General features: G+C 33.8%; 1 protein-coding gene across 16 annotated transcripts in view; it reads left to right on the forward strand.

Moving 5' to 3' along the window:
• The window catches only part of LOC132116966 (formin-binding protein 1-like), a 62,041-nt gene extending 37,301 nt beyond the window's left edge, over positions 1 to 24,740 (forward strand). For 3 of the 16 annotated variants that reach the window (XM_059525897.1, XM_059525890.1, XM_059525899.1), the window contains exons 7-19: positions 2,988 to 3,116; positions 3,329 to 3,475; positions 4,811 to 5,005; positions 8,930 to 9,121; positions 14,698 to 14,712; positions 16,135 to 16,170; positions 18,179 to 18,288; positions 18,957 to 19,089; positions 19,174 to 19,307; positions 19,498 to 19,649; positions 20,564 to 20,722; positions 21,506 to 21,541; positions 22,618 to 24,740. In XM_059525897.1, the coding sequence (XP_059381880.1) occupies positions 2,988 to 3,116; positions 3,329 to 3,475; positions 4,811 to 5,005; positions 8,930 to 9,121; positions 14,698 to 14,712; positions 16,135 to 16,170; positions 18,179 to 18,288; positions 18,957 to 19,089; positions 19,174 to 19,307; positions 19,498 to 19,649; positions 20,564 to 20,722; positions 21,506 to 21,541; positions 22,618 to 22,625 (1,446 nt within the window). In that variant the 3' untranslated portion in view covers positions 22,626 to 24,740. Of the gene's footprint in view, positions 1 to 2,987; positions 3,117 to 3,328; positions 3,476 to 4,810; positions 5,006 to 8,929; positions 9,122 to 14,697; positions 14,713 to 16,134; positions 16,171 to 18,178; positions 18,289 to 18,956; positions 19,090 to 19,173; positions 19,308 to 19,497; positions 19,650 to 20,563; positions 21,308 to 21,505; positions 21,542 to 22,617 lie in introns of those variants that run through there. The other 13 variants (XM_059525902.1, XM_059525896.1, XM_059525891.1 and 10 more) reach the window with 13 other exon arrangements.
• Positions 24,741 to 24,981: the final 241 nt, after the last annotated feature.

Below are 24,981 nucleotides of genomic sequence, written 5' to 3' on the forward strand. Positions count from 1 at the left end.
GCTGAATGAAACTAAGGTTTATAATCAATCTGATTATGATTTAATAGCTATCATCATCTCACTTAGTTTTATTTAGTCTCAGTTTGGTTTATATAAGATGAATAAGTGATAAACTGACACAGCCCGAGTGATTCACATGTGTCTGTTTTTCCCTTCACTTCATCTTAACACATCACTGTCTCACACTGCTGCCGTGGCACTGTGTGGAAACCGTGTGTGTGTGTGTGTAGGACTGTGGAGTCACACAGGACAGGCAACATCGCCTACGTTCTCTTTACTGGTTTTTAATCGTTCTTTGTTCCAGAGTTTGTGCTGGGCAGATGTCTCTGTGATAGCTTGAGTCGAACAAAGAGAAATTTCCAAAGTATTCAGATGTGGAAAAGAGCTCCTGCTTCCAGAAGTCCAGAGAGCATTTTTGTGTCATTTAATGGTCAGGTAGTGAAGAACTCCAGAGATCTTCCAGGTAGCATGTGTGAGAGTCCAAAAAATCCATTACAAAGCCAATCTTTCAGATCTTTTCAGTTAATGAAAAAAGCAGACGTTTTAGGGTCAGTGAAGGTACAGCAGCTGCATTAGTTAGTGACTGCATTTAGAGTAGCATACTATTTCTGCAGTTAACTGTATGTATACAATGTACAGTATTTGGATTATGAATGCATGGAATACCTGGAGGATGCATATAACCAGAGTACAGCATCCCACAATGCAATGCATCTTGACTTCATCTTTTATTTAGACTGAGACGCATAACGATGCAAACGAAAAATTAAACAAACAACAATTTTGATCTCTTTCATGACTCATTTTTCAAAGCTCAGAATGCCAAAAGTCTGACTTTTTTTTTTTTACACAATACCGATTTAAAAATGCGGAGATGATGACTAGACTTTAGGTGCTAAAATAAAAATGCAACATAACGAGGTTTGACGAAAACAAGCCAGTTTGCAAGTTACTGTATGATAGATTTAGTTAAAGTTGCATACTAAGACACTGTTTAACATATTTGTGTTTTTCAAATAGTGTGTATTAAGCAGTATGCTTGTATTTCATGAATGCAGCCCGTCTTTTTATGTGTTTAAAGGTCATGTGGTTTTGACACATGTTGGTTTGTTTGCCTTCATTTGATGTGTTGTCGAGCAGTTTGTGTCGGAAGTTACTGTCATGTTGAAGTGTAGATTTGAGGACTAACTTATGAGTAGCCTAAGCTAACTAATGTGTATGTTTTTTTTTTTTAAATCATGCCTTGAAGCGATGTTACCATAAGGTAGGTGCACGGCGACAGGTCTATGTGTGTGCGTGTGTGTCGGGACACTGTTGCGTCCTGTCCAGCCATGGCCACGCCCACACGACACACCTGCAGAACAGCCATCCAATCACAGGCTTGATAAAGTTTGTCTCCGCTGCTGCTCCACCAGTCACATCGCTCCAGGCATGAATATTTAATGATGTAAACCTCAAGGCCTCAAAGCTTCCTGTTCTGCTGGTCCATATATAAATGTCAGCTCGCCATATCACAGTTTACTAAAGAGGTGTGTGTTTATATTATTATCAGTTTGATTATATTATTTATAATTAGGTTGTTTAAATATAATGAACTGTATCATCACTCACTGCTTGTCCATTACTTTTTTCTTAAATATAAGAATAATTAAATGTATGAATATTACATTTTTAATAGTAATGTTTGGTTTAATATTAAATCATAAATATAAATATGATATACAATATGAAATGTGCATTTTTAATATAAAATAAAATTATGTTTATTTATAATGTTATTATTCGAAATGTTGATTCACTGCTTTAATTATTAATTAAATATAAAAATATTTCAAAGTATAAATAGCTTAAGTACATAAACAATATTTCTAATTTCTAATATGAAATGTAATTTTTCAATACAAAAAAATAAATAAAAATTAAAATAAGATATTATTGTATTGTATTCATTTATATATTGTATGTAAAATATTGTATGAAATAAAAAAAATATATAAAACTAAATAAATAAATGTTATATATTCTAAATATTATGTGAATATTAGAATGCAATATTATCATATTTAAATATTATTATATTAAAGAAAGAGCAGTGAAATTATGACACAGATCACTCTAATCTAATCAGGTACAACTACAAATCTGCTCTAAATTATTCTGATATGTTTTTATTCAGTGCAAATGTAATTTTCGGGGATATTTTTCTGAACTTCCCGTCGGCTCATGCACATGTCTGCTGCTGAGCTTCTGGTGAAGTTTGAGTGTTTCGATGGCAACACTGAACCACAGGTTAACCAGGGTGATTTCCTAGAATCGGATCAGGATGTGGTTAACATGATGCTGCATTCTCTGTACCGTCCTCTCACTTAAACGATGTGCATTCAAATGCATCAGTACACTTTAGAATCACATTTACCTCAGCAGCATGCATTTGTGTGTTTCTTCAACCTACGAGAGCTCTTGAGTGTTGTGTAAGGTGTTTATATCTTGTAGATTTTCACACGTACCGGTATGTCATATCTGCTGTTTGACACATATGTATGAATCAGTCTGAAGGTGTTCATATTCTAATGGGAGTCAGGTTTGTGAGGTTTGTGGGTAAATTTAGTCGAAGTCATTTAATATGAAAACAAAAGTTTGTTATTTTGAGTGCACTACATTCCTAATCACAGTGATAAAATTATATCTTCTATTTAAATGATAATTTTTTGTCTTTTTATTGATTTATGCATCATAGCACCAGGTAGCCCCGTCCTTATTAAGTACTGTAAGCATAACACATGTTTGAGTTGGTTATGAATTTAGAAAAACATGCAAATGCATGATTATTTTGAACGTGAATGTTGTCGCAAGGATGTAGGAAGATGCAAAAAATTGTGAAATCGTGTCTAGGCTTGCATGTGTTTACATTTGTGTGTTTTAAGGGGTATAATTAATAAAATGATAGTGCAGAATCAGTCATATTTCATCCTCTCTCTCTCTTTTAGGCACGGCAGCAGGCTCAGATGAGACACCAGATGGCTTCTGACAGCAAGAATGAATATTCCTCATACCTGCAGAAGTTCAACCAGGAACAGAATGAACATTATTACACCATCATCCCTAATATTTTCCAGGTGCACACACACACGTACACACACAGAAACATCCTCTGAGAAGGAGTCCGCTCCTAATATCATCATTTGTTTGCATTATTTCTGAATTCACTATTGTGGATTATGCAAATTAGGTAACAGCATAAGCACACCCCAAAAGGCAATTTGCATGATCTCGCAGCTCTCTATTCAGAAATACATACGCTAACTCTGTATGTGTGTGTTGTGAGCAGAATATCCAGGTGATGGAGGAGAAGAGGATAGAGCGAATGGGTGAGTCGCTAAAGACTTTTGCGGAGGTCGACCGACAGATTCTGCCCATCATCGGGAAATGCCTGGATGGAATAACACAAGTGGCCGAGTCCATCGAACCCAATAATGTTAGTAACACTCTCATACAGACTTTCTGTCTGGAATATCTCTCATTCTCGCATAGAAACTCAATCTGGGGTGAACAAGACATTACTGATTCTAACGCTGATCCAGGATCAGTCTCTGGCCGTTTATTCACATGGATTAGATTATCATAAATAACTGATACCTGATCCTTCATATGACGCAAGTAGCATCATTTGCAGATTATGAAATTGCGGAAATGTCTAAAACTGTTTTGAAAGATGTCTCTTCTGCTCATCAAGGCTGCATTTGATTAGAAATAGAGAAAAACTTTCATTTTAAATATGTTGTAAAATATCATTTATTGTGTCACATGATTCTTCAGAAATCCTTCTAATCTACTGATTTGCTGCTCAAGAAACCTTTATTATCAACAGTGTTGAAAACAGTTGTGCTGGAACTTTTTTTTTATGATTCTTTGCTAAAAATAAAATTTAAAAAGCAGCATTTAATTGAAATTGAAATCTTTTGTAGCATTAAGTATTCAAAAAGAATTTCAACAACACATGTTGTTTTTACATTTATGTACTAGAAATTTGTGGAAACAGGTTTTCAATGATGTAATATTGAAATAAGGATGTAACTAACAGTGAGACAATATGACATATTGAAGTCTTTGTACTTTATTTGTTGTTTACAGCCTTATTATCGTTTGCGACAAATTAAATATGCCGTGAAATCAAGAATCACTGAAATGTTTTTTATATATATATTTTCTGGCTTTTTAATTATTTACAGAAAATGCAATTGTGTTTTAGAATTTATAGAAATTATATATCTAGATATAGATATAATATATTCTGCATATGAAACGGCAAGTGGTTGTTGTCTCTGACTATACAGTTGCTTTTTAGGACAAAACATCTTCAGAAGTGTATATACATATATATAATTTTAACTAGTTGCTAAGACAAACATTATGTAATAAAAAAAAAATTATACATATTAAATTTAAGGTTTAATGTGTATTAGAGAAAAACATTTATTTCATAATGATATTTCCCACAATTTTAAATTCTTATTATCTAATGAAAGGTTAGATTTTTGTGAATTTTTTAAATAAAAGATCAAAAGGATTAACAATGCAGATTAATTTTCACAGCCTTCTTTGATCATATTTACCAAAGGTGTCCATATTTTGGGGCATCACTGTACATATTTAAAAATAATAAAAAATAAGAACAATAAAATTACTTAAACTTAAAATATAAAATCGAATAAATAATATAAAAACAAATATAAAAATCGAATTGAATTCAAAATATTAATAAAAACTATATTCCCACAGTAAGACTATCTGTGCTGTCTGTCGCCCGCAGGACTCCTCTCAGGTCATAGAGTCGTATAAGTCTGGGTTCGAGCCTCCTGGCGATGTGGAGTTTGAAGACTACGGTCAGGCGATGAAGAGGACGGTGTCTGAGACCAGCCTTACGAACTCACGCCCGGACAACAGAGCAGACCGTTCCAGCAAGGCCAAGAGCAAAACTCTCTGGCCTTTCAATAAGAAAAGCAAGGTAACACACACCGCACCGGCGTCACATTCACTCGCAGCTACTAGGATTTGACTGAACCCAAAACTCAAGTAAATATGAACAGCACAGACTGATCAGATACGTGATTCTTTTATGTGTTTAGATGAGGGTTTTTTTTTGGACTGTGATTGTTTATTAGTTTGAATTTGTGTAGTTTTGTTGTAGCATTTGTAGATGCTGTTATTGGTTTGCCACCATCGTTCTCCTTTCCTTTCCCTTCCCTGTGTTAACCTGCACGAAAATGCGTTCCACGTTCATCCTGACGCCCCACTGATAACGTACTAATGCACCGGCCCGAGAGGCCTCACCTTTGACCTTTGCAGAGAAGCGCAACTCTAAAGCCTTTATTCCTGTGTTGTCCTTTCAAACCGAGAGTAACTTCCTTCTCTAGCCGCCCATCGGTGCTGTTCTCATGGTAACCACATTCTTCTTCCTTTTCCTCGTCTTCCTCTGTCTTCTTGTGACCTTTGACGTTTGTGTCAAAGGCTCCGCTCCTACTGAGCATGCTCAGTCCAAACCCCGTCTAACCTTGCAGGACCAGGATGTGAGCATTAACACTGTCATATGTATTTAATGAGGTGTGTCTGTGTGGCTATGGGCGGAATGGAAAACTAGTTTATACTGTGCAGTTCACACTGTTTATGATTGTTTAGTTAGTTTAGTTAAGAAATTTATACTTTTAGTCGGCAAGGATACATTAAATCGATAATAAAGACATCTATAATGTTATATTTTAAAATATATGCTGTTATTTTAAACTTGCTATTCATTCAGAATATACAAAATATTAAGAAAACACCAAAATATTAACGGTTTTCGAGCTGAACGATAGTAAGAAATGTTTCTTGAGCAGCAAATCAGCATATTAGAATGATTTCTGAAGGATCATGTGACACTGAAGACGGGAGTAATGATGCTGAAAAATCAGCTTTGCATTAAAGGAATAAATTGTATTTTTTAATATATTACAATAGAAAGCAGTTATTTTGAATTGTAATAATTTTTGACAAAATTGCTATTTTTACTATATTTTTAATCAAATAAATGCTGCATTAGTGAGCATTAAAGATTTTCAAATGCATGATATATTTATTTTAATTTATGCAAAATATTAGAATATATATTGTACTCACATGATCTCATCATATTTAATTTGGCAAGTGGCATCCATATGTTATATGATAATTAAATATGGCTATTTGCATTTTAGTGCATTTATTGCACTTTAGTTTTGTGTAAAACTGTAGCAACATTTGGCAGTCTGTGAAATACTGCAGTTTATATTCTCTTCACGCTGGAAATGGAACTTTTGCGCATTGCATTATGGGATACCATGTTCCATGTGGTGTGGTTTGTTGTATGCTGCGCATTTTTGGCATATTTGCATATAGCACATAGTGCCTAAATAGTAACAGAAGTATGTAGTATGCTGTTCCAATCATAGCCTGTGTTTGTCAGTTCACGTCTATCCTGTGTGTGTAACGTCTGTGTTTGTGGTCGGGAATAACACAAAACATTATTAGGAGACTTTACTTAGAAACCACATTCAATAATATTCATCTAAACACTAAACACACACACATCTCATGCAGAACTGTATCTGATTAATGGTGTTTATGCATGGAAGCATATGATACTGACAAAATGTTGAATGTTGTAGAGGGTTAGAAGTTGAAATGTTTCTTGTGTTTATGACGGTAAAGATTAGAGGAATCTTAAGCTGTCGATTGCCACAGGAAATCAGCTCAACTTTGGAAAAACAAGGAGAAATGATGTTTACAGTAATGCTCTTACATGGGAAGTCTGTGGGCCGCAAGTGTTGTTAAGTAGATCTAAAACATTGAAATAATTTTAGCGTTAAGTAAAAATAAAGCTGAAATAAAACCAACTATAAGATATGTTACACCTAAACAACAACAACAACAAAATTTGAAATGGAAAAAACTGATGTACTTAAATTACTAAAACTAAAAAATAAATAAATAAATAAATAAAATGAATAAATAAAAAATAAAGTGTAAATAGCAAATCCCTTTATTTTTGAGAGTGTAATTGAATTGCCAGGAATTTATGCTTGCGATTTATTTATTTATTTATTTATTCTACTTATTGTTTTTTTTCTTATCAGTTATTTTGAACTAATTCAGGTTTTATTTAATTTAATAGATTTAGCCATTTTAATTACAAATAAAAATGACAATAGCATATAACATTTGTAAAAGTTAAACAAGAGTAAAAATGGAAATAAAATAAAAGCTAATTCAAAATATTAATTCATGCTTTAATAGTATATAAATAATACTAAAATAGAACAAGATATTCTGGAAGGGTTAAAGTAAAAAAATGTGAAGCTCATATTTATTCTGAAGGAATTATTTATTTTGTGCAAAGTATGTTATTTGAGCTGGAAAGTTGTGTGAATCATTCTTTTAGTGGTAGGACTATTTCTGGATGTGTAACTCATTGCTCAGTGGACTTCCATCATAAGTGCATTATTGCACACATAAATTTGATTTCCTGTGGTATTGGGCACTCTTGTGTAGATCTCGTTTTTTTCCTAATGCATAGAGGGCAGATTTAGTCTGTGATGTTTTAGCAGGTTGTCCAGTCTGTTGGGAACTGAACTATTAATGTGAGCTCTCCCAGAATGCACGTTCATTAATTTCTCCATTACGCTTTGGGGAGCTCACTGATAACCGTGAAAGAGAGAGAGAAAAGAGTGAATGGTTGACCTGAAATCAGGTTTTGTGCTGTAGAGGAATGTGTGTGCGCTGTGCATGCAACGTTTGTTAAAGGGACAGTTTTTGTTCACCCTCACTGACTGACTTTCTTCCATGGAACACAAAAAGAGAAAAGGAATATTTATGAAATGAAATTTGAATAAATACTTTGACAAACTGTCTGAGATTTATAGTTCTAAAAAAAACAAAAAACAGATCAAATGCAGATGTTACTGGTGGAAGAATTCATTTTTCAGCTGAACACTGTCCGAAATCTCCTACTGCCTTGATCAATAGAATCAAAGTCCATTCTTGTGCATAAATTAAATTTTTTTTATTTGTAATGTATTGCATGTTTAAATTTTATATTGTTTTTTTTTCATAATGTATTGAAAAATGACTACTACAAAAACACACATGCACACTTTACATTTTACATTTAAGTAAAGTAAATAAATAAATGTATTTTTTTGTTTCCTTCTTTCTTCATAATATTAATTATTAATTAATCATTATATTATATTAATTCAGTAATATTTGTTTATTGTTACATTTTTGTTGTCACGCAAACACAATCCTACCAATAAAAGTACTTAAAATTGAAACTTAACTGACAAAAAGGGGAATTAATCGGGGACAGATTATTAACCGTGAACAATGACTTCATATGTACTACTTTTACAAGGCTTATTGTCATTGTTGAAGCCCATGGTCCCCATTTGCTTCCATTACATTGAAAAATCACCTTAAAAATCTCCTTTTTTGTTCCACGGAAGACCGCCAGTCACTGATGTGATTATTTTTGGGTGAACCGTCCCTTCAGTGGTTCTGCAGTGATCTGACCCCTGCATGTGACCCCTGATGTACAGGACCGAGTTTAACGCACTAACTCTCTCGCTCATAGGGTTAATAACACCACAGCTGCAGCGCGTTTCTTTCAGTTGCCATTTCTTTTACGTTCCTTTTATGTTTGCGTTCTCCTTTGTTTTATTAATTGATTAATTGATTAATTAGTTAAATTTTTGGGTCCTTATTTTTCTTGTTTTGTGTTCCCCTTCCTTTTTTGTTTACCTCTTTCCGGATCGATTTGGTCCCACCCTCTCTTTCTCTCTCTCTCTCTCTCTCTCTCTCTGTAAACCTCTCTCACTCACTGGTCGCTGCTCTGTGGCTCGTGTCTTACTGGTAGCTTATGTCCCTGTTAACTTCCCCCGTACCTCGCCAGCCCCCCCCTGACCCTCCCTCACCTTCTGCTGTGACCCCTGACCCCTGCCCCACTCCCCAGACCCCCAAACAGTCCAAGGAGCCCCTGTCCCACCGATTCAACGACCTAATGACCTCCAAGTCCAAAATGCACTGCCTCAGGAGCCTCCGGCGCGGGGTAAGTATCCGTGCATGCTGGCGATCCACGTCTTCCACGTGCGTGTTCATGTGAGTGTGTGTGTGTGTGCCGCTCTGTGCCTGTCATCGCCTGTGCTGTCATTTCAGTGTTCATTTACATAAAGAAAAAGGAGCCGAATTGTCATTTGAGGTGTTTTTTCGCATTGCATTCTAAATGCAAAACCACCCATTGATTTGACTAATGCTGCTTATAAGTCATGACTGAATAATCATATTTAGGTGATTTCTCAGTTAGGGGGATATTTTTGTGCCATAAGATGATTTCATAAGGAAAAAAAAAAGATTTTATTATTTTATTTATTTAAATAAATTAATTAATTTAATTAATGCTGGTTTCTGGATAGGATACAGTGGTTATATTATGAAATGTTAATACTTTTATATTTATCTATAATATTATAGACATATCAATAATATTTATTTATTCATTTTTAATACTGTTACTGTTCATTTTTATACTTAATAATTGTAAATTTGAATATAATAGATTTTTAGGGGTATTTATATTTACAATTTGTATTTATTATAACCAAGAATCACTGACCCAATCAGTGTTATTTTAATATTATTAGATTTTATATTTACACTTTCATTTTCAATGTAAATTTTAACTTTTTTATTGTGTGCATTTTTTGTTTAATTTTTTAAATTTTATGTTCTTTTGTGTTTTTTATTATTTTTTAAATTTCTATTTAGCTTTCATTTATTTCAATTTTAAGTTTTTTATTATATTGTAATATTTATTGTAATGTTTTATATTTTTTTTGTATTTCAATTTACTTATTTTATTTTTACGTGCTTTTGTCATTTGAATTATTATTTTTTCAAATATATTTCTATTTAGCTTTTATTTATTTTATTTAAGTTTTAGGTTTAGTAACTTCAGTACTTAAACTTATTATTTCAGTTAGTTGCTAAGGAAATATATTTGTTTACAGTTTGTAAGTTTAACTTTTCCATATGTTATTATACTATTTCCATATTTATGCCATTTCCATAGTAATTTTAATTAATTATTATTTTTTAAATGTTTTATTTTTAGTTAAAACCAAAAATCACCACAGCAAGCATTTTAGAAAACAACAGTATAATAATAAAAAAATATATAATAATTTGAATATTGTATTATATTAAATTATGCTAAATTAAATTATATTATTCCTCACCCTTTATTTAGTTGCAATAGTGCTAAAAATCCTCTCTTTGTGGAAATATGTGGCTGAAATTGAAATGTTTTTTCTACAATAGTTTGACTAAGTATAGACTTAGAAGGACTTGAAGGCAGCATCGGCCTCTGAAGCGATGATGTCACAGTGTGACTCAGATTCCGCAGGCGATGATGTCATGCAGTGACTTGGATTCTGGAAGCAGCAATGGAATTTTTTATATCTTTCGGCTCCTTTTTCCTCCTCCTCACGCAGCCATTGGAATCCACTCTGCCTCTCTTTCTTTCTCTCTCTCTGTCAGTCTCCCTCTCTCTCTCTCTCTTGTTTATGTTTTGTTGTTTGCGTTTACCATGGTCTCACTGTCTCACGCCAGTCGGAGGCACCCTGTGGTGACAGATAAAAAAAAAAAGGGTGCTCAAACATACAGCTTTATCCTGAGTAACACACACACAAACTCTCAGAAACAATGTCTTCTATTTACACACACGCTGACATTTGACTTTCTGATAAAGTCAGAGCAGATTCACCTTCCCTTCAGGAAGGCCGTCCGCGTGTTTCTGCATGTGCAAACTGTGAGATCTGAGATTCAGACTTTTGAATGACTTTGCAAGATAACAGACACAAAACTCAGCTGATAACGGACAAAATCCCGCTTGCATGTCCCTGTGCAAATCTCACATATTTTTTATCTTTCCAAGAATAGATGGTCAGTGAAAAACATTTCTTATTTTTGGCCATTCCTGCGTCAGACAGGAAGGTTCATCATGCTGACAGAGCTGTAAGAAACGTATTGTCCGCATTTTTAACATTTATACAGACTCAACAGTGATGCCTGAATCAGCTCACAGTTGAAGCATGTTATAGACACAAACAATTAAAAATAGAGGAATAAACTTGAACATATAAAGGTCTTTGACACTTTCATTGTCTTTCATTTGTGCTCCCGGCTTATTTATAATATATGTGTTTATGGTTTATATGATTTAATGCACATTACTCTTTGAAGGTTTGAGGTCAGAATAAAATGAAGGCTTAAATTCGGCAAGAATCCATGAAATTGATGAAAAGTGATAGTTAATGTAGTATTTATAATGTTACAAAAGATTTCTATTTTGAAAAAGTCACTTTCTATTCATCAGAGAATCCTAAAAAATTTTTTTTTACAGTGATAATAATAATAAAGGTTTCTTAAACAGTGAATCAGCGTGTTAGAATGATTTGAGTAATGATGCTGAAAATCTTGCTTTGCATCACAGGAATAATTTACATTTTGCAATATATTCAAATAGAAGACAGTTATTTTAAATTGAAATAATATTTAACAATATTACATTTTTTTTAAATAAAATAAATGCAGCGTTGCTGAACATAAGGAACTTCTTTCAAAAACCTAAAACAATCTTCCTGACCCCAGACTTCAGTGGTAGTACTTTAGAGCGTTGTTATTGAAAAAGCTGGATTTGTTTTAATAATGCATGTTATTTTTTGCTGGCTACTCTAGTAGACTGTAATGTAGACACTAGAGCATGTCACCAACTTATTTATTATGTAAGACTATAATAATCAGAGAACACCTTGAAGAATAATATAAGAGTTTGTCTTAGTGCCTGATAGTCAGTTAGGTGTGTGTGTGTGTGTGTGTTTGAATTTTATATGTGTGCAGGTTTATTGACACAAACGTGTGTATGTGTGTTTGTTCTAGTGTGCAAATGTTTTTATTGTATATTTTTGTTTGTAGAGTGATAGCGTGTGCGAGTGTGTGTTTGTGTAGTTATGCGTGAGTGTTTGTGTTTAATTAGGGTTTATTCTTTGCTGCAGTCTGCCCAGTCTCTCTATTATAATAAAGAAATCATGAAGAGGACTCTCGGTCGGCCTACGTATGCTTTCGAGGCCAGGCAATATGTCGTAAGTGTGTGAGAGGAGGGAAGAGTGTGTGTGGCATTACTTAAACATAGTTAGTTATACAAATTTATCCATAAAAGTGGTAAAATATGACAAAAACCTCTTTTTGGGGACACATTCCTTTCGTTAGATAAGTCAATTGAGTATATTATTTTTAAATATATGATTGCAATGTTTTAAAATGTATTTATTATATTTGTAGTAAAATATTATAATTAATTTACTGTTTGGGTTAGTTTTTGATTATTATTAGTACAGATTATTATTATTATTAAACTGGTGTGTGTGCTTGAATGATAGCTGAAATAGAGTAAATACATTTAACAGACTTAACCTCATTTAGTGTTTTTTTTTATTATTATAATTAATATGATATTGTAAAAAAAAAATCTGTATTAATATCTGTTTGAATTCATTCGCCATGAATGAGGTTTATGTCTGATATTCGGTGTTAAAATCCATTTTATAATTGAAAAAAGTTACATCTTCATAAACTGACTCTCTCATTGGCTCTTCCGGCTTTTGACCCCACCTCCCATGTGCAACCCCAGCAGCCTGGCTCCGCCCCTGTGCTCTGGCAGCCAATCAGCTTGTGTGGGAGGGGTTAATTCTCAAAGTGTCATGAGTGTGACTTCTGAATGCAAGCGTTGTGCATTCACGATCATCTTTGACCCTTCTGGTGCTGGTAACACTTTCTCACACACAACGATACATTCAGAATTCACCCCTTTTGGCGTCATTTCGCTGCTTTGAGATATTGAAAGTTTATCTCTATGTATACATCACATTCACACAAACAACCCCGTCTGTATTCACTATTTATATCTGTTACAGACGTGTTGAATTCTATAATCTTGTTCCACATTCATGAGTTTGAAAAGTCTTTAAACATGTTACATCTTGCCAGTGCATTTATACATTTGTCAAAGCCTCAGAAAATAGTTTGAGCACCCTAAAATATAAAGAAGTCCAGAGAACAGTCTTCACACAAATCGTTTTCACAAAGTTGTTGCTATCACAGCTTCATAATTATTATTTTTTCATAATCCGTATGCTTTATTCCAAAGTGCAGTCAATAAATAAACAAACTAGTCATTTTTTATATATTTTAATTTTTTTTCCACAAAATAAATATATAAATAAATATACTTCCCAATTGTCATGTATTTTGCATATTTTAAAACATTATAATATATATATCTTTATATTTACTTTTTTTTTTTAATGATTTTTTTTTTCACACAGTTATTTATGTGTTTTATTTTACCTAATATTTTTCGTTTAAATAATCTCTTATTAATCTTTTGATTATAATGATAATTTAGTGATCTCAAGCGTTTAGTCAAAACTAATTGTTTACTTCACATTTTTACCAAACTTCTGCCTTTCCTCCATGAATTGCTTTGTTTTGAGATCCCTTCTCATGTATGATCACCCAGAATCCTCTCTGGTGTGATGGCAGCCTGAGAAAAAAACAAAAAAAAACATTTGATCAGAATATTTTCATTTTTGTTTCTCTTTCTCTTTCCTCTCTCTTCTCTTGTTCACCCATCCCTGATGTGTTCTGTTTATTGGCTGACTATTGCTTTAGGACTGATGATGTCATCCTCATGTGACTCTAACAGTGTGTGTAATAACTGGTTCATTGGTACCTGCTGAAGTTCACTGCATCAAAAGAAAATGCCAATCAATTTCTGATGAATAAAATCAAAATTGCATCCTATTTTTTTCTCGTTGTATGCAAATGCATCAAGCTACAGCAGTAAAACGGTTTTGTTGAATATTGTTGCATCATCTACAATATTGCTAAAAATGGTAACATAACAATACTGAATTTATCATCTTAACCTTAAAAAGACAGTCAACCAAAAATTGGCATTCTGTCAGGTCATTCCAAACCTCTATGCATTTCTCTGAAGAATGTTGGTAACAGAGTTTTGGTTCCCATTCACTCCCATTGTATTTTAGTCCATGTGATGGAAGAAAAGGGGAAGGGAAACCATTTGGTTACCAACATTCTTCAAAATATCTTCTTTTGTATTCCACAGAAGAAAGAAATGCATACAGGTCTGGAATGACACGAGGGTAAGTAAATGATGACAGAATTTTTTATTTTTAGTGGACTGTCCCTTTAAATGTTTAGAACATTCTGGAATATTTCAAGGTTCTGAAATATAAATGCGCATAGAAGGCCTGTACTTCCGCTAAAGCGACATTTTCTCCATTCAAGTGCCAAAGTGAGGCTTTCAACGTAATTTCCCATGGCTCTGCCAGCATAAATCTGTTTTATGACGGAGCACAAAATACTGACGGCTGGCCAATAGTGAATTGTGATGTAGTGAGCTTCATCAATGACATCATGAGGCATAAACACACCTGCATGCGTGTGTGTGATGTGAACAGCGGTCTGATGTTGCGCCCTCTGATGTTTTCTCTCTTCTCTCGGTTCATTCCCTCGATTGCTCTCTCTCTTTTCGTCCGTGAGAAGCTCTCTCTAAAGCTGGTAAGCATGACCTCAGTAGCATGTCGGTAGCGGCATGACCGTAGCATGTCCGTCTCTGTAGTAACACATGGTCCTTTAACAACACTTTTTTCCTTTGTGCTCAACCATTATGGTTATTTTTGTTTACAATGATAGTTCACCCCAAAATTTTTTAATTTGCTGTTAAATTAATCACCCTCAGGCCATCCAATATGACTTTTTTTTTTCTTCTTCAGTAGAACAGTTAGTTGTTGGTGATTCATAAAATGCAAGTCAGGGGCTATCAGCACTTTGAGAGTCAAAAAAGCATATACAGGCAATGCAAAAATAATATTAGTGCTCTTGACAATATATTGAGGTCTTATGAAGCGAAACGATCAGTCTGTGCAAGAAACTGAACATTATTTACTACATTATTATAGAGCCTCAGGCAAATGGTCCAGAGTGATGTCCTGTTTGCGAACGAATCATTCTTTTGAATTGTATTCTTTTCAGTGAACTGAATCAACCTGTTCACCAAATCAGACTGAACCGTCTAAAACAGTTCATGACTCAAGCAGCACAGATCTACAGAAGTTACTCAATCAAACTCACAACGAGCCAAAATGTAAATGTATATGATCCTGTAATACTGGTTTTTGGCAGCTCATACAGGGCTCCAGATCTGACTCAGCTTGACTCGGACCGAAGACCAGTGAGCCGCTGATATGCACATACCTGAACTAAGGGCTTGAACAAAAGTTTTATGGTTTATCATTGTTTATTTAAAAAGAGGAGTTGATGTAGACAAGTTTATTCACTGTATGCTCTGGACATGTAAAACATCCACGTTTCACATCATTATTGTGTGCTTTAATAATATAATTGTATATACGTCATTGCATGATTACGTAACCAAATTAGTGAATTGAACCCGTTCATTTAAATGAACTATCCGAAAGAAACAGTTTTGATGCTATGAATTAGAGGTAGAAATGTTAGAAATAATGTTCAGTTTCTTGCACAGACCAATCGTTTCGCTTCAGAAGACCTCAATTTATTGTCAGGAGCCACGGGTATTCATTTGATCTTGCCTGTATATGCTTTTTTGACTCTTAAAGTCACAGTAGCCATTGACTTGCATTTTATGAATCACCAAGGACCACAGTTTCAGCTAAAAATCTTCTTTACTGTTCTATTAAACAAATGTAATAATAAAAAAATGATATTAATAAAATAAGTCACCTACATCTTGGATGGCCTGAGGGTGAGTAAATTAACGACACATTTTCATTTTTTGGGTGAACTATCCCTTTGATGACACTTCTGGTGTTGTTTTGTTATATAATTTGACCTTTGCGTGTATTTAAGTTCAAAACCATGTTGTTGTCTGATTTATCTTTTTGTTGACGTCTGTTTTGTTTTGTTTTGTCTTGTTGCTGTGGTGACTGTCCCTCTGTGTAGCTCTCACTCAATGCCCACGTGCGGAACCTTATTGAGGTGATCTGAAACCCGTTTTTTTGTCCCTGTGTTTATTAATTTGATTAATTTGATCCCTAACCAGATGTGTGGCATGATATGCTGAAATGTCATCGTATTGAATGTAGTTATAGTGTAAGTTAAAGGGATAGTTCAGATGCAAAATTATTATATAGTCTTTATTTTATGTCGTCCTAAACCTTTGGCTTGATTTATTTATTTAATAGCAATTAAGTCAGATTGGTTTTAAATGACGTGAGGTTGAAAAATAATGTAAAATAAAGTGTTATTAATAATTATTCGTGATTAGAATAAATCAAGTATCTTAACCAATCACTGAGTGTCTTGCTATTTTAGCCCTGCCCAAAACTTTTTACATGTGATTATTGAATTACTGATGGTGTATTATGATTTAGTTAAATATTATACTGCAGGTAATGTTTAGTTATGTTTAAACATCAATATGTTTATAGATATGCATATTTTTATCAATATAATTTCTTTGAGTTTATTTTATTTAGATCTATTTTTTATCGCAGTGTTACATAATTAACATTTTATTTTAACAATTTGTCTTTGTTTTGAAGAGGGTGAGTACAACAGTGAGTGTAGCATGTACAGTATATTGTGCTTGTGTAAATCTTGACTATTAATTTTTAAAGTTTGTGTTTTTTTCTGATTTTGTGGTTTTATTTAACTGTATTTTGAGTGAAAGTGCAATGCATGCTCAGAAAAATCTGGTTGTTTGTTGTTGCATGACAGTATGGTGCTGTGGATGAAGGGGTAAGGTCGATGTTCCTGCCTTGTGACCTTTGACCTTTTAGCATGTGCATTGACCTGTGGGCAGGACTGTAGAAAGATACAATCACCTATTCAGTCCAAACCATTTTTTTTTATGGAACAGTTTATTGAATGTTTGATCAAATCTTGAAAATAAATGCATATGTTTTATTTATTGGGTATCATATTAGATAACTTAAGTCTCTTATGGCTCATACACATGTTATAAAAAGATATAATAATAATATGGAGCTCATACATGAGGATGAAAAAAAATTCATTCAGAGACTGAGCAAAAATATGCAATTTGGTGCAGCTTCTGATATTGATATGGCCAAAAAGTAAAATGAAATTCTTATAGCTTGTAAACCAATGAGATCTTCATAAACAGTATAGCATATAATGTGTGTAAATATAAATTTTCACTCTAAATCCCCCAGTAATTTGTCTGAGTAAGATGATATTTAAATTCATAGATTTATGATCAAACAGATAATGCAATGCAGTACAATGATGACTGACAGAAGAACAAATAATAATAATAATAAAGCTGCTTTAGTCCAGTAAGTGTTCATCTTGAAATATTGCTATCAATAGAAAAGCTATCCACACGTTTACTTCATTTAAATGTGAGGCTTTAAATGTGTGTATCAAATGTGATACAGTAGGCTTCATAGGGTTAAAAATCATTGCACAAGGTTTAACCTCCACAAATTCACGACTCTTTAGCGCCAGCATGTGGTTGAAATAATGGCAAATAATGCCCATCAGAGAGATCTAATGTGGAAAAAGCAGTGGCATAAGGGATCACATTTATGTAGACAGCAACAGGATATTAGAGCGAGTGAGGAAGAGGGCATATAAGGACAGATACAAAATTAAATCTCTCAGATTCAACCAGAATCAGATTTCAAAGATGAGTGAGCAAGATTAGAGATAATTTTATGAGAACTGTTTAACCGATGTTGTTGGCATTTGGACTGAATAGGTTCGCCATTGATCTGGTTTGCCTTTGATAAACACTTGATCTGAAAGCTGATTGGCTCCTTTCCAAAGGCAGCTAGCCAACCAGATGACAGGAACAGAAGATTCTTTAATAGTCACTTGATGTGATTGGATGTGTCCTGGTTTGACCCGCCCCATTTATACATATCCATATTAGTTTATATAATGGCAGAACAGGACAGTGTGAGTTATTTTAAGGGCAGATGCTCACTGTTTGTCTGTCATCCTCTCTGTCTCCTCATAGGGCTCAAATCCTGAGGACTTCAGTCATCTTCCTCCAGAGCAGAGAAGGAAGAAGCTTCAGGCCAAGATTGATGACATCAATAAAGACATCCAGAAAGAGATGGACCAGAGGTACACAGACATGGACAAACACACACAAGCTCGTATATCCTGTCATACACTAGACAAAAATCCCAATGGATACATAGACGGTAATAAAGACTCTTTAAAAAGTCACAGGAGATTTTTATCTCAGATTGTACAGTTTTTCTGGTTTTTATACCAATTACTTTCTTGTTTTAGTAATTTTTCTTATTTTTTATGTATTTATTTATTTTCTTATTTATTGTATTTATATACATATTTATTTACTTAATTTTATTTATTTGCATACATTTGCAACCTTTATTATTTACATATTTTCTTAATTAACTATTTTATTTATTTGTCAATTATTTGTTTACATGCTTATTTATTATTTTACTTATTCATTTGCACACATATTTATATATTTCCATCATTACTTTATTTCTAAAATCAATCAATTTTAAATAAATTATATAACTATATCTTTAAGTTTCCAACAGCATAACATTATATTTAAAAAAGATGTGCAATATTCAGTAGGACTCAAAAACATAACATAAAAATCAAGATTCCTTTAGGATTCTGTCGAGATTCCTATTATGAAATTTCAGTAGAAAATGCACTACAATAACCCTTTTGGAATATTTTTTGACTAGGCCAGAGTTTGATAGGTTTTAATCAGCAAAATATATATATGTATTTTTGCTCTGCAGAGATGCTTTGACTAAAATGAAGGAAGTGTACATAAAGAACCCACAGATGGGCGATCCCAACAGCGTGGACCCTCGGTTAGCAGAGATCGCCCAAAACATTGAGAAACTGCAGGCAGAGGCTCAGAAATTTGAGGTGCGTTTTTATTTAATACAGCACAGGCCTGCTTCAGAGAGCTTCAGTTCAGTGGAAATAAGTGTGTGTGTGTGTGTGTTTTAGGGCTGGTTAGCAGAGGTCGAAGGAAGGCTGCCAGTAAAGAGTGAACCTCCACGGAGAACGAGTGTCCTGTACGAGACCCAAAACAGCACACCACCCACCACCAACAACAACAACTGCGCACAGGATAGAGAGAGGTACACACTCTCACACACACAATATTATCAAATAAGATGATTATTACTAGTAATATTAACATACATCAATTTACAGTCACAATACTTTACAAAACAGGTGCTATAGTTATTGTGTACGTGTGTGTGTGTGTGTGTGTGTGTGTGTGCGTGTGTGTGTGTGTGTGTGTGTGTGTGTGTGTGTGTGATGGAGCAGTCCGGATGGCAGTTATACAGAGGAACCGAGTTCTGAGGTCCAGAGTAAAGTCCAGCCCGAAATGGCGGAGTCTGGAGATGAATTTGATGATGCAGATGAAGAAATGCTACCCACCATCGGCACCTGCAAAGCCCTGTACCCGTTTGAAGGTATTTTATGTATAATTGCATAATAAACAATATAAATACACAATTAAACAAAAAATATGGGCTCCATTTCAAACCTCACGGTCTGTCATCAAATGCATATAGACAGCATCTTTAAGTAAAAAAAAACCTCAAAAAAGTGATTTCTTCGTACACTTTACAATAAGATTCCATTTGTTAACATCAGTTAACTACATTATAAATAATCATGATACTTAAGTATTTAGTTTATTTTAACTTTTATTAATGCATCTATCAGTGTATGAACTGATAATGAACATTTGTATTTTTGTTAACTAATAAATACTGAAATGCTCATTGTTAGTAAATTGTTAGTTAATGCATTAACTCATGTTAACTAATGGGACCTATAGTAAGTGTTAGCTTATTGAGGCCAGTAATGTTTTCTTTTTTAATTTTTTTATTTATATGTTTATTCATCAAGGACACATTAAATTGATCAAAAGTGATAGTACAGACATTTAAAATATTACAAAAGATTTATGTTTCTACTAAAAAATAAATAAATATGAAGCAACACAACCATTTTCAACATTATTAATAATAAGAAGAAATGTTTCTTGAGGAGTAAATCAGCATATTAGATTGATTTCTGAAGGACCATGTGACCGAAGACTGGAGGAATGATGCTGAAAATTCAGCTTTGTTCAAAGGAATAAATTACATTTTAAAATATATTTTAATAGAAAAAACACTTATTTTGAATTGTAATAATATTTCACAATATTACTGATTTTACTGTGTTTTTTATCAAATAAATTCGGCTCTGATGAACATAAGAATCTTCTTTTAAAAGCATGAAATAATCTTACTGACCACAAACTTGTAAACTGTACTGTATATGCATATTTTAATTATTTATTGATGGATTGATTCTCTTCCAATGTTCTGTGTAGGTGTTAATGAGGGCACCATCGCAGTAACGGAGGGTGAGCTCTTGTATGTAATAGAGGAAGACAAAGGTGACGGATGGACGCGTGTTAGAAGAAACGAGGAAGAGGAGGGTTACGTCCCCACATCCTACGTTGAGGTCTTTCTGGACTCCAACGCCAAAGGTGCCATAACCTACATATGACCCAAAGCTTTAGGTCATGTGATCTCAGAAGTGTGTTTGTGTTTGAACATTGAAGGAGATGGCTAGGGTGTGTGTTCCTGAATCTCTCCAAGCCAACAATGTGACTTTCTAGACTTTTGCTCTGAAACTGAATGACTAAATGATTGTACGTGTCTTAGCACATGATGGTTGGTTTTAGATATTAGCCAACCATAGTTTAATATGGCGGTAATATGCTGTCATTTTGAGTAGCAATGCATGTTAGGTCACTCCAACTAAATGTAAAGACAAATTCAATGCACACATATAAGAGGAGACACATGCAAGTTTTTGTACTGTTTTCGTATGTAAATGAACTTTAGGTCAAATTATGCTAGTGTTTTCCACCGAAAAACCATTTTCACAACCACTAGTCAAGCACTAGTAATAATAAACAGTTTATAAATAGCATAAAAAGTATCATTTCCTTTTCACAAAATATATTTGTGTAATACGTGTTAGACTGAGACTGCCTTTTTGCTTCTTTAGCTGTGTTATTGTTGACATTGTATTCAATCTGAACACTTGTAGTTGATACTGAGTCTTAAAAAGAAGAAATAATCCTGGAAAAAAACATATGATACATAGACGCTTACAACAAACATTATATAAATATGTAAAAGCAAAGTATGCATTGATAAACTTCATGATTGCATAGTATGTGCCACGTCCACACCATCATGTTTGGTGCTCTTGAGATGAAATATGAGGTGGATATGAACCTTTTCTGAATGTTTCCTCACAGATGTGTTTTCCTGGAGAAGGGTTTATCTTTCTGAGGGTGAGACGGAGTGCTTGTTGAGTGCATTAACAGTACAACTCACAAACCGAAAGAGAGATAACCTTCATGCAGATCTTTGATTGTTGAGAAAAACATACTAAAACTTAATCCGAGTGCTCTGTTTCTGCAAGCCTGACTGTTTAAGTGTGTTTTTGACAGTATTTCACTGCATAAATGCATGTTTATGAGTGTGTTTCGGGTCACATTTGTTCTTGAATTCAATCAAGAACACTGAATTACTCTTGCCAACAAATCACGCATCTTATAAATCATCCTACAAATAATCCTATGTGTTTTTATTGTCATTTTCCAGTTCATTTTGCAACTGCACAGCTCATTTAAGCATATATGCCATATGTGTGTGTTTAGGAGTTGGCTTTTCAAACTTGTTATCATAGTTATTTTTAACCCTGGATTATCTTGTTCGATGATCGCTCTGTACATTTGACTCTGTAGTTTTGAAATTACATAAAGCAATAAGCCCCAAGAAGCCTAGGTTTACAGTGAATATATAACAGCTAAGGGGTGTTGTTTATAGGCTTGTATAAAGTTCATATATTTAGCAAAATATACAAAATAAACAAAATAAAATAAAATAAAAAATAAAAAAAATAAAAAAAAATAAAAGAGCAAATAACGTGTAACATAAATAAACGTGATATAAATAAAAACAGTATTCTTCCACAAAACAATGCAGTTCCTTAGAATCATTTGTGGTTGCAACAAAGTGGTTGCCGAGAAACACACAGAAGTAAACAAAGGTGTGTATTTATGGTGTAAATTATAACCGCTTCGAACATGGCGCAGCCAATCAGAGTCAAGGACCGGAACTATATATATATATATATATATATTAGATGACAAATTTAAATGTAAAAAGAAAAAACTTTTACAAAAAATGTAAATGTTGTCTTGAATTGGAAATTAAGTAAAAATAATAAGAAGATAACCCAGGGTTAGTTACAGTTTGAAAAGCCTTTCATAGAGGGCATGGGTCCATCCCTTCACCGAGTCTAACATGTTTTTTTCTTTTGTTCTTCATATGTTTGTTTGTTTGTTTGTTTGTATGACTGCAGATTCGTAAAGTATGGAAGGAGGACTCAGTGGTGCAGGGCAAACAGCAGCCACATGTGGGGAAAACTACCGCCTACCCTCCATGAACCGCCCTAGAGTGAGACAGACACAAAATAAAGAGAGGAACAGTGAAAGAAGCGAGAGGAAGAGGCTATAGAGACCTCTCGGCCTAAATTCTCCTGCTGTAGAGACAAACTTTAACAGCGAGTGTGAGAAATATTATGGCATTTAGATTTATTACCTGTATTATTTTATAATGAGGTGAAAATGATCTGCATATATCATTTTGCTTTACGGCTCTTCATCGCTGCTGAACGGCGCTAACATTTCTTTCAGCCTGTGCGAGTGAGTGAGTGAGTGTATGTGTGGTTGTCTTTAACAGTCTTGTTTCAGATTTTCCTCACCTTTCCCGGAACTAAAACCCCGGGAATGTGGTCTGTAAAAGGAGCAAAATTTTTGGCACCATAACAGTGCTGCGTTCCATTCATATTCCTGCTATATATAGCTTGACACTTGAAAGATTGTGTACACTACTCGTCAAAAGTTGGGAACAATTACGATTTGTAATGTTTTGAAAGAAGTCTGTTCTGCTCGCTAAGGCTGCATTTATTCAAATAAAAATATGGTTAAATTGTGGAATATTATTCCAATTTAAAATAACGGTTTGATTTTTAAGTATGTTTTAAAATGTTATTTATTCCTGTGATGCAAATCTGAATTTTCAGCATCAGTATTCCTTCAGAAATCATTCTAATATACCGATTTGCTGCTTAATTATGATTGGTGCTCTGTTATTAATACTGGTTCTTATAATCATCAATGCAAAAAAACTGTTTTTGCTGCTGAAACCTTGATTTTTATTCAGGAATCTTTGAACAGAAAGTTCAAAAGAGAGAAGTCTTTTGTGACGTTATAAATATCTCCTATCACTTTTACCTCAAACTTTTGAATTGTAGTAGTGTATCATGGTTTCAAAAGACTATAAATATAAATTACATTTGAAAATATATTAAAATAGACAACAGATATTTTAAATAGTTTTTGCTGTATTTTTGATCAAATAATTCCAGCCTCGGTGAGCCGAAGAGGCTTCTTTCCAAAACATTAATAAGTTGTAATTATTATCAACTTTAAGTGTATAAAGAAACAAAATGGCAATGCAAGCATGTTCTACAGGTGTATACTTATCAACAAATCATGTTTTACACAGCTAAAAACATTCATATATAAATGTATGATGTTGGAACTTAAAATCATTCATACATTTTTTTCTATAACGTGAAATGTGAAAAGTTGCAAGCTGGAATCTTTCTCAAGTTGAATGGAACGCAGCATTAAAGTTCTTCATGATGTCGCTCCTTCATCAGGCGATACCCCTTTAGACCCTTGACTCCACCTCCCAAAGATAACAGCTGCTGGCCATTGGTTGCTCACACAGCTGTGGCTTCACTGGCCAATAGCATGTCTGCTTGCCCTGGCACCTCCTCTGTCTCCACCCTTCCAGTGCAATTACTAATACTGTTTATCTCTTTGCCATCTTATCCAACTCATTTTTTATATAATTTCCCTTCAGTGATCCACATTTCCATTCATTTTATCCATTAAGACTTCCCGCTTTACCTTAACCGTCCAATCACCGTGCACAAACGCTGTTTTTGTTTGCCAGGCAAGGGAGGGGCTATACTCATGAATATGCTAGTGTCCTGTTGATATGGGTATGTATTTATAGTGACAGCTTCAATCTTCATGGTTTTACCCTGTGGAGCACCCAGCCGAGAACCTCGTGACGTCATTGGATTTGCCGGTTTATATATATATATATGTACTCTGAGCCAAATGTACAGGTTAACCAGACATTTAACATGCATCATGTGAGCTATGAGCGTTTGTATGGATCTCTTAACCTGGAGAATAGACTTGGAAGTTTTTAATTCAACTGATTTGTTTCCCTTTTTAATGTAATCACTGTTGTTTGGCGAAGAGGTTTTTTTTTTTTTTGTGAAGAGATTATATTTTGTAATTTCATCATCTTCCACTGTTTACTCACAATCCCTGAGGCACATAATTTTAACTTTTCTTTATGTATATATATATATATATATATATATATATATATATATATATATATATATAATTCTCTAACAATCCTTTTGGTTCCAGGAGAGGTTTTAGATATTTTTAATTTTCGTTTTTTTTTTTTTCTTCTTCCTATTTTTTTTTAAATGATTCTTAACTAGGTTTGAAGCCCAAAACATCTACATCTCGACAGGCAGCATCATGGAAATGAAAATTCGCACATGCCACAGATCTGCGATTTAATGCTGAATGCTTTTATTATGTTTAACAAAGCGCTTATTGATGAATTA

This window comes from Carassius carassius, chromosome 36, assembly GCF_963082965.1.
Source record: "Carassius carassius chromosome 36, fCarCar2.1, whole genome shotgun sequence".
In the NCBI taxonomy this organism is placed as follows: domain Eukaryota; kingdom Metazoa; phylum Chordata; class Actinopteri; order Cypriniformes; family Cyprinidae; genus Carassius; species Carassius carassius.